Here is a 13,667-nt window from a genome sequence, read left to right as displayed (position 1 = left end):
AAATTTTATTTTTAAAGAATTTTATATATAAGATAATAAAACGTTAAAAAACCTATCCTAAAGAAAGCACTGGGAAGAAGTACCAGAGTGCTAGTAAGTAGTGGTTTTATATCTTGGGCACTGGGTTTGAAGTACTTTTTTTGTTTTGTTTCGTTTTTTACATTTTTGTTTATTCTAAACCAAAGTTTTTTATCCTCAACACTATGGACATTTTGGACCAGGTAATTCTTTGTTGTGGGGGCCTGTCCTGTGCATTGTAGGATGTTTAGCAGCCTCTCTGGCCTCTGTCAGAAGCACACCATCCCCCTCCCTCTCGTGCAGTGATGAAAACTAAAAATGTCCCCAGACATTGCCAAATGATCCCTTAGGGGGCAAAATAGCCCCAGCTGAGAACCACTGTTCTAAACCAGCAGTTTTCAAGTGTAGTGTCCATGGACCACTGAGGGCCCTTAAGACATTTCTGGGGGCTGGGGAGGTATGAGGTCAAAACTGTTTTCACAGTAATAAAAGGTTATTGTCCCTTCTACCATATTGACGTTGCAAAGGTGGGTAAATTTGCTGAGGCCTTAGCATGAAGCAAGGCAGTGGCACCAGACCAGACTAGCAGTCACTGTATTCTTCTCTCACACTTTAAAAAAAAAATTTTTTTTTTTACCTATGAATGTCTTTGATGAAGTGGTAAAAATTATGTAATGCTATATCTCAACCCTTGAGTACATATCTATCTAATATTGTGAAGTAATAGGAAGTTCCCCTAACGCATCTCTGCTGCATTCTGAAATACGATGAAGTGTCTCAAGGAAAAGCACTTATGTGATTGAGTTGAGAGCTAACTAAGTAGCTGTTTTTTTTTCTTGTTTGTTTTTCATGAAATACCATTTTTACTTGAAAGAATGACAAACTGTAGTTATTCGTACTTGGATATTTGGCAGGCATTTCTTGAAAATTAACAAAATGAGCCTGTCATTTCAAGGAAAACAACTGACAGGACAGAGTTCGTTGCCAATGATAAAATCCAAGCTTACAGATAAAAATTAGAATTTTGGAAAACTCGTGTCTACCTCCACGAGCTTGACAACTTCCTGCTATTTAAAAACTTTTCTGGTGAGATTGGTGGTGATATCAAGAATGTCATTTTTTTTTATGTTATATGATGAAATGTGTCAACATTTGGAAGATCTGCATATCTAATTGAACCAGTATTTTCCAGATGATCAGTGTATGATGTTACAAAATCATGCTTGGGTAAAAGATCCATTCAAAGTGCAAGACAGACCAATTAAATTTTAATGTAACAGAGTACAAAAAGTTCACTGATTTGGTTTCAGATTCCAAATGGTAGCTAATCTTTAAAAAACTACTACTTAGCAAGATTTGGTAGAGTATCAAAGAATAATATCCACAATTTTCTGAAAAGGCTGTTAAAATATTGTCTCTTTGCTACCTGCATATCTTTGTGAGATCAGCTTTTCTTTATATATACTTTAACCAAAACAACATGTGCAACAGATTGAAAGCAGAAGCAGATATGAGAATCTAGCTGTGTTCTATAAAGTTACACATTGAAGGAACTTGCAAAAATGTAGAAGTGTCACTCTTCTGGTTTATTATTTTGGAAAATATAATTATTTTTCATTTAAAAGGGTTATTTGTGTTACCATTTAATAAGTATATTTAAATGAATTAATGTAAAATTTTAATATAAAATTTATTAAAAGTTTAAATTTTTATTTATATATTCTTTTCAGTTTTAATTTCTAATATGGTAAATATCATTAGATATAACCAACATAAGTAAGCTTTTAGGGTCAAAAAATTTTAAGAATGTAAAAGTGTCCTAAGACCAAAATTTTGAGAACTGATATTCTAAGCTATCTTTCATAATGATACACTATTTCTCATTTTTTAAAATGAAGGTAATTATAAGACACAGAACAAAAGGAAAATCAAATGGCAAAATAGTACTATTATTCATTATCAAAAAAGAGCTCAGACTCAAAAAGCTTAGAGGAATGGTTTCTTTTATATATTCGTAAGTTTTAGTCTCTGCATATTTTAATATCTCTGATTTTGGTTGTTTATAGACATATGCTTAGAGGAGTCATCTTTTACTCTGTAGTTTTAAAATATTGTACTTTAGAAGTTCAAGTTTGTTTTGTAGTATGTAGTATTGCTCATTTTGAAAATAAATTTATTTATTAATTTATTTATTGGCTGTGTTGGGTCTTCGTTGCTGCGCAAGGGCTTTCTCTCGTTGCGGCGAGCAGGGGCTACTCTTCGATGCAGTGTGCAGGCTTCTCGTTGCCGTGGCTTCTCTTGTTGCGGAACACAGGCTCTAGGCGCGCAGGCTTCAGTAGTTGTGGCACACGGGCTCAGTAGTTGTGGCACATGGGCTTAGTTGCTCCACAACATGTGGGATCTTCCCGGACCAGGGCTCGAACCTGTGTTCCCTGCATTGGTAGGTGGATTCTTAACCACTGCACCACTAGGGAAGTCCCGTATTACTCATTTTTGTTATGAGTTCTCTTATAAATTGTCTTTTGCTGAGAGCAATATTAGAATTTCAAATTTTACAACTTTTTATTTATACTCCTTCTCTAGGTAGTATTGCCCCTATTTTTATAGGTGGAGGGAAGGTGAGATTCAGGGAACTTGTGACATTCTGAAAATTTTGATGATTTACATCTTCTGGCTCTGCTCTTTGCATTAACCATAGTACAGTTTGGCCATTAGAAGTAATAGGCAGTGGATGCTAGACTACTTAAATGTAATTAAAATCCATGTAAATAAGTAGATAAAAATATAAAATGAATTTGAGGTAAGCAGAATATGCTATTTATTAGATCATGTTTTTTCTGATATGCCCCTCAAGTTGTAATTGGTCAAAAAGGAAGACTGTGGAAGAGAACCTTTGTCACAGTGTTGAAACTCCTACTGAGTCATGAGTTCTGACCTAGTCACACAGTTTGCCCATCTCTTTTAGGTGCCCACCAGCTGACCTCTCCTCCTTCTCAGTCAGAGTCTCTCCTTGCCATGTTTGATCCACTGTCTTCACACGAAGGTAAAGTAGTCAAATGAACTTTTTGACTCTTGTTTTATCGTGGACAGAAGAACAAAACCAAAACCCTTTGTTCGTGCCTTTGTTGGACTTTGCTGTCTCAGCTGCAGACTTTTTTTCTGTGTTCCAGGGGCTTCTGCTGTAGTAAGGCCAAAGGTTCACTATGCCAGGCCGTCGCATCCACCACCAGATCCCCCAATCCTGGAAGGAGCTGCAGGAGGAAACGAGGCCAGGTTGCCAAACTTCGGTTCCCATGTCTTAACTCCAGCTGAGATGGAGGCATTTAAGCAAAGGCATTCTTACCCTGAGAGATTAGTTCGCAGCAGGAGCTCTGATATAGTGTCTTCTGTCCGGCGACCTATGAGTGACCCCAGCTGGAACCGACGTCCAGGGAATGAAGAGCGAGAACTCCCCCAAGCCGCAGCCATTGGTGCTACTTCTTTGGTGGCTGCACCTCATTCATCATCTTCATCCCCGAGTAAGGACTCCTCAAGAGGAGAGGTATGGGACACAGGCCTTGTAGAAGTACTTGCTAATTATGGTCAGCTTTAGTGTTCCATCTGCCTAGTTCTCTTGATACCTGAAATTAATGTGGAATATATAAATCTACGATGAAGTGTGGACAGTAGTCATGATTAGAGGTGATTTGTCAATCCTATATATCCACGACCGTAACCCATAAAAAGCCTTTACTTTGGTTTTGTAATAACGTATCTTGCATTTTTATAATACTTTTAACTTTCCTCCAAGTATCTCATTTAAACCTCACAGTTTCCTTCAGAAATGGTTAGAGGAAGTACTTTTCTTCTTTTTTTTCCAGTGCGTTATTATTTTTAATTTTGAAACAATCACAGAGTCACTAAAAAGTTGGAAGTAGATACAAAGAACCTCCCCCGCAACCATGTAAGAGTAAGTTGCCAACCTGATGCTCCAGTGCTCCATCACCTATGAATACTTTAGTGTAAGTTTCCTACAAGCAAGCACCTTCCCCTACGCGTCATAGTACAACCATCAACATCAGGAAATTAAAATTCATACATTAATAATAATGTATCAGGGCTTCCCTGGTGGCACAGTGGTTGAGAATCCGCCTGCCGATGCAGGGGACACGGGTTCGTGCCCCGGTCCGGGAGGATCCCACATGCTGCGGAGCGGCTGGGCCTGTGAGCCATGGCCGCTGGGCCTGCGCGTCCAGAGCCTGTGCTCCGCAACGGGAGAGGCCACAGCAGTGAGAGGCCTGCGTACCACCAAAAACAATAAATTAATTAAAAAAATAATGTATCAATACATTAATGATAATTTTCATACCCCATTCATGTGTCTCCTGTTGTCCCAGTAACATTCTTTATAGTGAAAGGATCCCATTCAAAATCACATCTTGTATTTAGTTGTCATGTCTTTTTAGTCTTTCTTTCTTTTTGGCTGCATTGGGTCTTCATTGTTGCGCGCGGGCTTTCTCTAGTTGCAGCGAGTGGGGGCTTCTCTTTGTTGTGGAACATGGGTTCTAGGCGCGCAGGCTTCAGTAGTTGTGGCATGCGGCCTCAGTAGTTGTGGCTCGCGGGCCCTAGAGCGCAGGCTCGGTAGTTGTGGCACATGGACTTAGTTGCTCCGTGGCATGTGGGATCTTCCTGGACCAGGGCTCGAACCCGTGTCCCCTGAATTGGCAGGCAGATTCTTAACCACTGCACAACCAGGGAAGTCCCTTTAGTCTCTTTCAGTCTAGGACATTTCCTCAGTTTCTCCTTGACTTTCACGACCTTTATACACTTTTTAAAAATTTTATTTATTTATTTATTTATTTATTTTTGGCTGCATTGGGTCTTCGATGCTGTGTGCGGGCTTTCTCTAGTTGCAGTGAGTGGGGGCTGCTCTTTGTTGCAGTGCACGGGCTTCTCATTGCGGTGGCTTCTCTTGTCGCGGAGCATGGGCTCTAGGCTCACAGGCTTCAGTAGTTGCAGCATGCGGGCTCAGTAGTTGTGGTGCACGGGCTTAGTTGCTCTGTGGCATGTGGGATCTTCCCGGGCCAGGGCTAGAACCCATGTCCCCTGCATTGGTAGGCGGATTCTTAACCACTGCACCACCAGGGAAGTCCCTATACTCTTGAAAGTTACAGGCGTTATTTTCTAGAATGTCCCTCAGTTTGGGTCTGCTTGATATTTTCTCATGATTAGATTCAGGTTATTCATCTTAGGCAGGAATATCACTAAAGTGACACCGTGTTCATTTCACTGCATGCTGCTAGGTAGCACACAATTTAAATTTGTCCCACTACTCTGGTGTTCACTTGGATCATTTGATGAAGGTGTTGTCTGCCAGGCTTCACTACTGTAAGTTACTCTTTTCCCCTTTGTAATTAATAAGTATTTCTGGGAGGAGAGAGGACATTGAAAATATGTAAATATCCTGTTCTTTCTCAAATTTTAAATTTATCCACTTATTAATCATATCTATGGTCTCATGATTTTCTATTTTTAGTCAATGGGTTTGTTACAGCCATTTATTTTGAAGCCCAGTTGTCCCTGATTTGGCCAATGGTCACCCCTTCAAGCTGGCTCCTGTGTTCTTTTGACATTTGGGTATCTTTCTTTGAGTATCTCTCTGCTTTCTGAAACAAAATTTTATAAGCTTGTATTGTATTGTGTCTGCTTTAGTCCTGGAATCAGCCATTTCTCCAAGGAGCCCTTGTTCCTTTTAGTAGAAAATGGTTTTTAGAAATCAGGATCTGGCTATTAGGTGTGCTCTTTGCTGTAGGGGTGTAGCTGCTCCCAGGACCTCTCAGTTGACAGAGCTAGGGAGAGAGAGAGAGAGAGAGAGTGTGTGTGTGTGTGTGTGTGTACATGCACATTTACATGTGTATTTATTTCTATATCTTTCTCTTTATATGTATAGAACCATTTCCAGTCTAAAAACAACAGAATTCATTTCATCTTCCTTCCATTCCATATTTGCAGTTCCCTTCTCCAGCAGTGAGAAAACTGCTTTCATTATTCTTCATGTATGTACTTATTTGATCAGTCCCCCTGTAATCCCGTCCCCACCGCTGAACCCTCCCTGGATGCCATTCCTCCGCTTAGGTTCTGATATCCCATTCACATGGATGCCCTTAGAGAAGGTATTTTTAGTTCCAGTTTTGTAGATGAAAAAATAGAAATAAAATGATTTGCCTAAAGTCACATGATAGGTTAGTAAAGGAATTACAGTCCCTGCCTTTTGACATGTGGTCTTAATAATAACTCATTATAACTGGTGATCAAAACATGAACATTGAAGTTGGTCAGATCTAGGCTTGAGTCCCGGCTGTGCCCCATACAGTCTGTGTAACTTTGGGAAGATGAGGAGATAACCTTCTTTAGCCTCATATTTCTCATCTATAAAAAGGGCTTAGTAATAGTATTTATCTCTTAAGGCTACTGTGAAGTTTAAATGAGATAATATATGTCCTTACGTTCAGTGTTTGGCACACAGTACATACATAGTTTTATTATTAATATGGCTGATACCATCTTTACTACCCCTCTAGATTTTATGTGCATTGCATTTACTCATCCCATATGAGTATTTATTGAGTGCCTACTCTATGCTAGACTCTGTATTAAGCTTTTGGTTTACTGACAGTAATGAGATAGTGCCTACCCTCAAGTGATCCATCATAGTCTGGTGCTTGAAAGGAATACATCCCTGTTCCAGAAGTTGCCTGTACAACAATAAGAACAGTTTTGCTTTGAAGAAAAACTAGTGGTTTTTGTATTTCACAGACTAACTAAAATCCTTTTCATAGTAATTTGTCCTGCTGTCCAACTCCAAATAAAGCATCAAACTTTTTCTACAGACTGAAGAACGCAAAGATAGCGATGATGAGAAATCAGACAGGAACAGACCTTGGTGGAGAAAGCGTTTTGTTTCTGCCATGCCCAAAGGTAATTTTATAAAATATCAGAATGTGATATCAGCAACAAGAAGTAAAGCCCCAAAATCTCTTTCAGAGAGCCAAAATCTGACCTCCTCTGTGAGGCCTGTGGGGCCTCAGTTTCTTGCTGTTTTGAGGGTATGGAAAATGATTTCACTCAGGTGGATGCTAAGGTACAGCTTTGGAAGTGACAGTTCCTGTTCTTTGCAGGAAGTGGCAGTGGTTTCATACATGAAAGTCAGGCAGGTCACGGTTGTTTAAATATCATATACCATTGAAGTTAAATACATAGGAATTTTGATATACGTATTGCTAACAATTATTTCAGGAAAAAGGGATGCTATTAGTAAACAAACATTGAAAATTTATCCTTTACATTCCTGGAATAAACTTACGCTTCTTATGTTTATGTTCATTGAGAATGATAATACCCTGAATATGAGTGTTTATTCTGGAATGCAGTTGTGTAGAATTGTTTGCTTTTCTTGTGAATAGCCTGACATCCTACCAGTAGGTATTGAAATTTGAGTTGGCAAAAGCATCTCTTCCAGGAAGGAGAGATCATGCAGGATTAGGGGGAAGGGCTTCCTCCAAAGGCCTCTTCTCAGCACTGTGGTGCTCAGGAGCCGAGGAGCACCGCGTTCACGCCAGACTCAAGCCCACTTTAGGAGGAGAGACTGAGGCTCAGAGCTTTGAATGTGTCGTGTTTTGAGCAGAGGTTAAGAGGCAGTGGTTTTGATTCAGTCCCAATAGATTCCTGTTAAATCATTCTTCCTGTGGCAGATGACCCCAAAGCAGATTCTGGAAGCTTCTTTAAGCACCTTCAATGCTATTTTAAGAGTGATTATCAGTTGACACTCGGGATTTCTTAGCTTTTAAACTTTTCACCTTCCTTCCACTTAGAAATGTTGGCACACCAGTTAACTCCAGAATGACTGCTGTCTTCCGAGTAGTGCAGTATGTTATATGTCACACTACTGACTTTATTTAATTTCCAGCTCCTATACCATTTAGAAAGAAAGAAAAACAAGAAAAAGACAAAGATGATCTGGGGCCTGACAGATTCTCAACACTCACAGGTTTGTAGACCCATGGACTTCCTGGCTCCTTCATTCCCAGAGCACATATTTCATAACACTTTTTCTTGGGTGCCATAAGCGTTGCCTTCTTAGAAGAGTGTGTCTGTGTGTGTACAGTGGGGAGTATGTTCTTCATAGCTCTGTGGTTTCCAGTTGGCGGCCACAGTGAATCTCAGTGCGCTCTTCCTGCAGACCACCACCACCATCATCATCCTCATTATCATAACTTCTGTTTATGATGAGGCCCCTGATCCTGAGCCTCTAGGCCTACCCTAGAACCCGACATTTTAGTGGGATGATGACACACAGTGCCTTTTAGGAAAGTGTGGTGATGGTTTTAGTGCTGTGCATGCCATATCTTTGGATCATTGACTGAATAGTTTTCTTTAACGTTGATCGTAGAATTCTAAATTTATTTCCATCTGTAGTTCTTGATTATTCAGGATCATTGTGAAATTCTATTTTACCTAATCATTTCCTTTTTCGTGATAAGTGTTCAAACAATATCGTAAATTTATAAACTTTACCAATTTTTTACAGCTTGAATCATTTTAACATTGCTATCTGACCCAAGGAAAATACAACTAGGGGTTGGGTTCTTGCCTCATTCAGCACTTGTATTTTTGCAGCTTCTTTTTGGCATATTATGAATGAACACCCTAAAAGGAAAAAGTATGAGAGGTAGTGTTGATGACCCAACCTTGAGTTTGATAGCTGTATACTGTCTCCAGTGACTGAAGAACGTCCAGAGGGAAATTAATTTCTCACCTCTCTTTTTCTTGTCTTGATTTTAAATTATGTTATCCTACTAAGGTAAAATGAAGACTTTTATTTTAAAATGGGATAGGTTTCAAAAGAACATCCTCCTCAAAGAGCTCAGTGTAGTACAGGTAGAATCCCATTTCAGTGCATAGTTATTGTCATGTCTAGTTCTAAAATAAATGTAGATGTTTCCATGTCCTAGTGTACATCCCTGTTTATTTTATGAGGTGACTTGCCTGGAATAAAGGGTTTTAAACAGCAGGAGCTGTGCTTTCAGGCCAGGTTCCCTGCTGAGAGCAGTCAAACCTATCTCATTCAGTCAACAGATGCTTGTTGAACATCTGACTCATGCCAGGCACTGTGCTAAGTGTGGTAGGTGTTCAGTCAAATCACACATGACTCTTGTTCTTTAGGGACTTACAGCCTGATTCAGAAGCAGTGGAAAGGCATCCTTTCAGCAAGATTTTTATGTTTTCTTACCATGCTCCTGGCTTTAGAACACCACCACCATTCACAGAGTAGAATGCTCTTAATAGAATCGCAGGTTTTCAAAATGTTGAATTAATAACTTTGGAGAAGTTTTAAGTTATTTTTTTACTCGTGTCTTTGGGCAATACATTTTTCTTAGTCCTTGGTGCCTAGACTGTAAGCTAAGTAGAGTAAGTTTTTTTCCATAAAATATTTCATTTTGTTTGTGTTTGATTCAAGCGGTTTAGCTTCCCTACGGGTGCAGAAATTTCTACCCACTCCTAATTAATGACCCAAAGAAAAGTATCATTAAGTCAATTTTTTAAAATGTTACGAGAGGGAATTTCTTAACAGTCTGTCCATAATCTTGCCGCCTTAATTTTCTTTTTTTCATGTTTTCTCCCAATCTTTCCTTATCTATACCTGGCTTTTCATGATGAAACCAGAGTGTGTATGTAACTTTATATTCTTTTACCACATGTTATTTCATAAACCCTGTCCCAATTTCTGCTTGACATAGTTGGTTTTTTAATAATTTTTATTGGCTCTGAGATCATTTTATTGTGGTGTGAACATTCTCTTGCTTTTCAATATTTAAATTGTATCCATTTTTTTTTTTACTATGAAAATACTGCTCACAGCTTTGTATGTATAGCATTTTTTGTCTATTTTAATTGTTGTCCTCAGGTAAAATTTTTAAGAACGGTGTTACAGAAATAAAAGTTATAAGCAACGTGATTGCTTTCACTATGTTTAACCCTTTTTTAGAGCCCTCAACAGCACTCAAAACCAATAGCAAAAAAAAGATTTTGTAATGATAAAGGTTTTATCAGTTTACATTTTGAAGAAGATCAGATTTTATTAGGACTCTATTATCATGCATTCAAACATCATTGTAGCAGAAAGATTATATCATTTTGGAAATCGTTTCTCCCTACAGTTTACCACAATTTTACGGAGACATGAACACTAAATATTTTTTTCATGGAAACAAAGGAAGAGCCTATGAGCATACTACTTAACCTCTTTCTACCTTGATTTCTTCTTCTTAAAAATGGGGGTGATAGTAGTACCTCCATGTAGGGTTGTTGCGGTGATTAATTGAGATCATTCATATAAGGTGTTTAGCACAGTTCCTGGCACGTGGTACATGCTCAATAAATGTTAGCTGCTGTTAATGTTAGCTGCTATTAACACGTACACATAGATAAATTCTAGTGATTTTTATCTGTTTTAAGACTTTTTAAAAAATGGGATTCTACCAGAATGTAGACATGACCTGCTTGGCCTAGATCTGTCTCAGGAGTTTGCATTTCACTATGGAACTATATTTTGTCCCATAGATCTGTAGCACTTCTTTGCTTTGTTAACTGTTAATTAGTGACTCTGCCATCTGACTCCAAGAAAACATTTTGATGTGCTGATTTTGCTGACTGGATAGTGGGCCAGTCAGTAACCAATGCTGCACCTGTGATTGTGATAAGCTTTTTCTCTGTGCACCCCAGGTACAATTCCAGCACTCCCCAACAGTGTCTAGATTCTCTAGGAGTGCCTCTGACACCATTGCATGCACAAAAGTGCTCTAAATCCAGCAGCTGAACTGTCATAGTGAGACTTAGTAAGATAGAATATGAATATCTGAAGTTTCCAAATGTGGTGTAGTGAGAGAAATTCATGAAGGAAGAGTGGAGGAAGACATTTTAAAAGTATTATTTAAAAGGGTTTAATTTGAAGTTTGAGTACTTTTTTTCCTCCTTCAGCATAGAGATGTCTGAATAAATGAAGTCTGCGTATAAAAGTGCAGTGTTGGAAGTTCTGGTAGCATGAATTGATAACAGTGACTTGAGTGTAAACACTTTATAAACCCATCATCCATTCAGTCTGCACTGAACTTTTTGACACTGTCATGCAGAATTCTGATGATGATGAGAAAGTGGAGTAATCCTCCCAATTTCGTGCTTTGGCAAGGCTCTCAGACCTAGAAATGGGATGAGTAGGCAGCTGCATGGTGCCTCTTATAACATTGAGATATGTGCTCTTTTTAAGTCTTACCTCCTAATCCGCCTTTGGGATTATGCTACTGGTGTCGTACTAACATCAGAGTGGGTGCAAACCAAGGGGAGCTAATTCTCTCCCTCTCCTTTCCCCTTCAGATGACCCGAGCCCTAGACTCAGTGCACAAGCTCAGGTTGCTGAGGATATTCTGGACAAATACAGGAATGCCATTAAACGAACCAGTCCCAGTGAAGGAGCACTGGCAAACTACGAAAGTGCAGGTGATAATCATGATAAAGAATGGAATAGTAACTTTCGTATCACAGTGATAAAGGTGGTCCGAATTAAAAGTAACCTTGTAATAGCTACTTTTGAAGAGTTGTCAGGAAAATATGGTACAATTCCCAAGATAGAGTGTCTGTGGAAGAATCTCTGATAAACTGGTAACGTGAGTTGACTCAGGGGGGGACTCATAGGGAGCCTGAGAGGAGAACTTCCTACATTTTTTTTTTAATTTATATTTATTTTGGTTGTGCCGGGTCTTAGTCGCGGCACGAGGGATCTTTATTGCGGCACGTGGACTTCTTAGTTGCGGCATACGGACTCTTAGTTGCAGCATGCAGGATCTAGTTCCCCAACCAGGGATCGAATCTGGCCTCCCGGAGTCTTACCCACCGGACGACCAGGGAAGTCCCATCCTACACTTTTTTTCTTTTGAAAAGATTTAAAATAACAAAGAATTTGAAGGAATAGTACAGTGAAGGTCTATATTCCATCTACCTAGACTTATCAATTGTTAACATTTTGCCACATTTTCTATATATTTTTTTTTCCTGAGGCACTTGAAACTGTCTCCTAAGAATAAAGATATTTTTTCTACATAGACACAGTTTCTTTATTACACTAAGGAACTTTTATTTCTTTTGATTTTATACATGCATGTATTAACTAAATTGATTAATTAAAAACATAAAAACAACTGTGGGAACCACAGGTCTGTCCTGGCTGCATTTGTGAGTTCGTACCCGGCTCATTCTCAGGCAGTGGGAGCAGCCCTGGTAATGAGGACCGGAAACCTCAGTGCGGCCTGGCCAAGGGGTTCACAGCCAGCTGTTTTCTGACTGGGCAGGATTCCATGTCTGTAAAATGAGGGTATTATGTGAAATGATTTTTTTTTTTTTTTGCGGTACGCGGGCCTCTCACTGTTGTGGCCTCTCCCGTTGCGGAGCACAGGCTCCGGACGCGCAGGCTCAGCGGTCATGGCTCACGGGCCCAGCTGCTCCACAGCATGTGAGATCTTCCCGGACCAGGGCACAAACCAGTGTCCCCTGCATCGGCAGGCGGACTCTCAACCACTACGCCACCAGGGAAGCCCTGAAATGATTTTTGAGGCCCCTTTTAGTTCTGTGGTTCAGTGATCGTGATTACAGAGTATTATCTTTATTAAGTTAATAAAGGCTTTCATTGTTTTAGATTAGGATTCAGATAAGAAGTGAAACTATTTTCAACAACTGCTCTCTTGATGTATTATCATTGCTATCAATAATTTAGTCAAGTGTTTGAAGTTCCTTTTTTCCTTTTTCTTTCAAAGAACTCTTGTTGGAAGGCACAAGTTAATTTATTGAGTTGCTCTGAATACCTCCCAGTGCCAGAATGTTCCAGATTAACCTGCTTATTCTTTTGGGGGGCTGGGTTTTGTTTAGAAGTTATGGGTGATGGTGAAAGTGCGCACGATTCGCCTCGTGACGAAACCCTGCAAAACATCTCAGCTGACGATCTCCCAGATTCCGCGAGCCAAGCCGCCCACCCTCAGGATTCAGCTTTCTCTTACAGGTATTTCTTTTATAGGATTTAGGACCTTTGGGTTTGAACTCTTCATCACCATTGCAGTCACTTCAAGTCAGGTGTTTCATTGAGTCACTTAATAAGTATGTAAAGCAGACAGATAAGAATGAAATACTATTCACTGAGAAGACTTTGCTTCCCTTGTGGATGTCATACATCAAAGGCTTTAACTCAGGGATTGAAAATAAAAACAAGAAAACCTCATATGCTCACAGGGGCCACATAAGTAATTTATTTTGTTTATTTATTTATTTATGGCTGCATTGGGTCTTTGTTGCTACGTGTGTGCTTTCTCTAGTTGCGGCGAGCGGGGGCTACTCTTCGTTGCGGTGCGTGGGCTTCTCATTGCGGTGGCTTCTCTTGTTGCGGAGCACAGGCTCTAGGCTCACGGGCTTCAGTAGTTGTGGCATGCGGGCTTCAGTAGTTGTGGCTCGAGGGCTCTAGAGTGCAGGCTCAGTACTTGTGGCACATGGGCTTAGTTGCTCCACAGCATGTGGGATCTTACTGGACCAGGGCTTGAACCCGTGTCTCCTGCATTGGCAGGCGGATTCTT

General features: G+C 39.8%; 1 protein-coding gene across 4 annotated transcripts in view; it reads left to right on the top strand.

The window, feature by feature from the left end:
* The window catches only part of GAPVD1 (GTPase activating protein and VPS9 domains 1), a gene marked incomplete at its 5' end in the record, with an annotated part of 46,535 nt that overhangs the window by 21,117 nt on the left and 11,751 nt on the right, over positions 1 to 13,667 (top strand). For 2 of the 4 annotated variants that reach the window (XM_079706568.1, XM_079706565.1), the window contains 6 exons: positions 2,984 to 3,061; positions 3,189 to 3,559; positions 6,888 to 6,975; positions 7,964 to 8,044; positions 11,428 to 11,550; positions 12,973 to 13,102. In XM_079706568.1, coding sequence (XP_079562694.1) covers positions 2,984 to 3,061; positions 3,189 to 3,559; positions 6,888 to 6,975; positions 7,964 to 8,044; positions 11,428 to 11,550; positions 12,973 to 13,102 — 871 coding nt within the window. The remainder of the gene's footprint in view (positions 1 to 2,983; positions 3,062 to 3,188; positions 3,560 to 6,887; positions 6,976 to 7,963; positions 8,045 to 11,427; positions 11,551 to 12,972; positions 13,103 to 13,667) is intronic. The other 2 variants (XM_079706567.1, XM_079706566.1) reach the window with 1 other exon arrangement.

This window comes from Hyperoodon ampullatus (assembly GCF_949752795.1).
Source record: "Hyperoodon ampullatus genome assembly, chromosome: 6".
Classification (NCBI taxonomy): Eukaryota; Metazoa; Chordata; class Mammalia; order Artiodactyla; family Ziphiidae; genus Hyperoodon; species Hyperoodon ampullatus.
The sequence above is the reverse complement of the archived record's forward strand: the minus strand, read 5'-3'. Positions and strand labels throughout refer to the sequence as shown.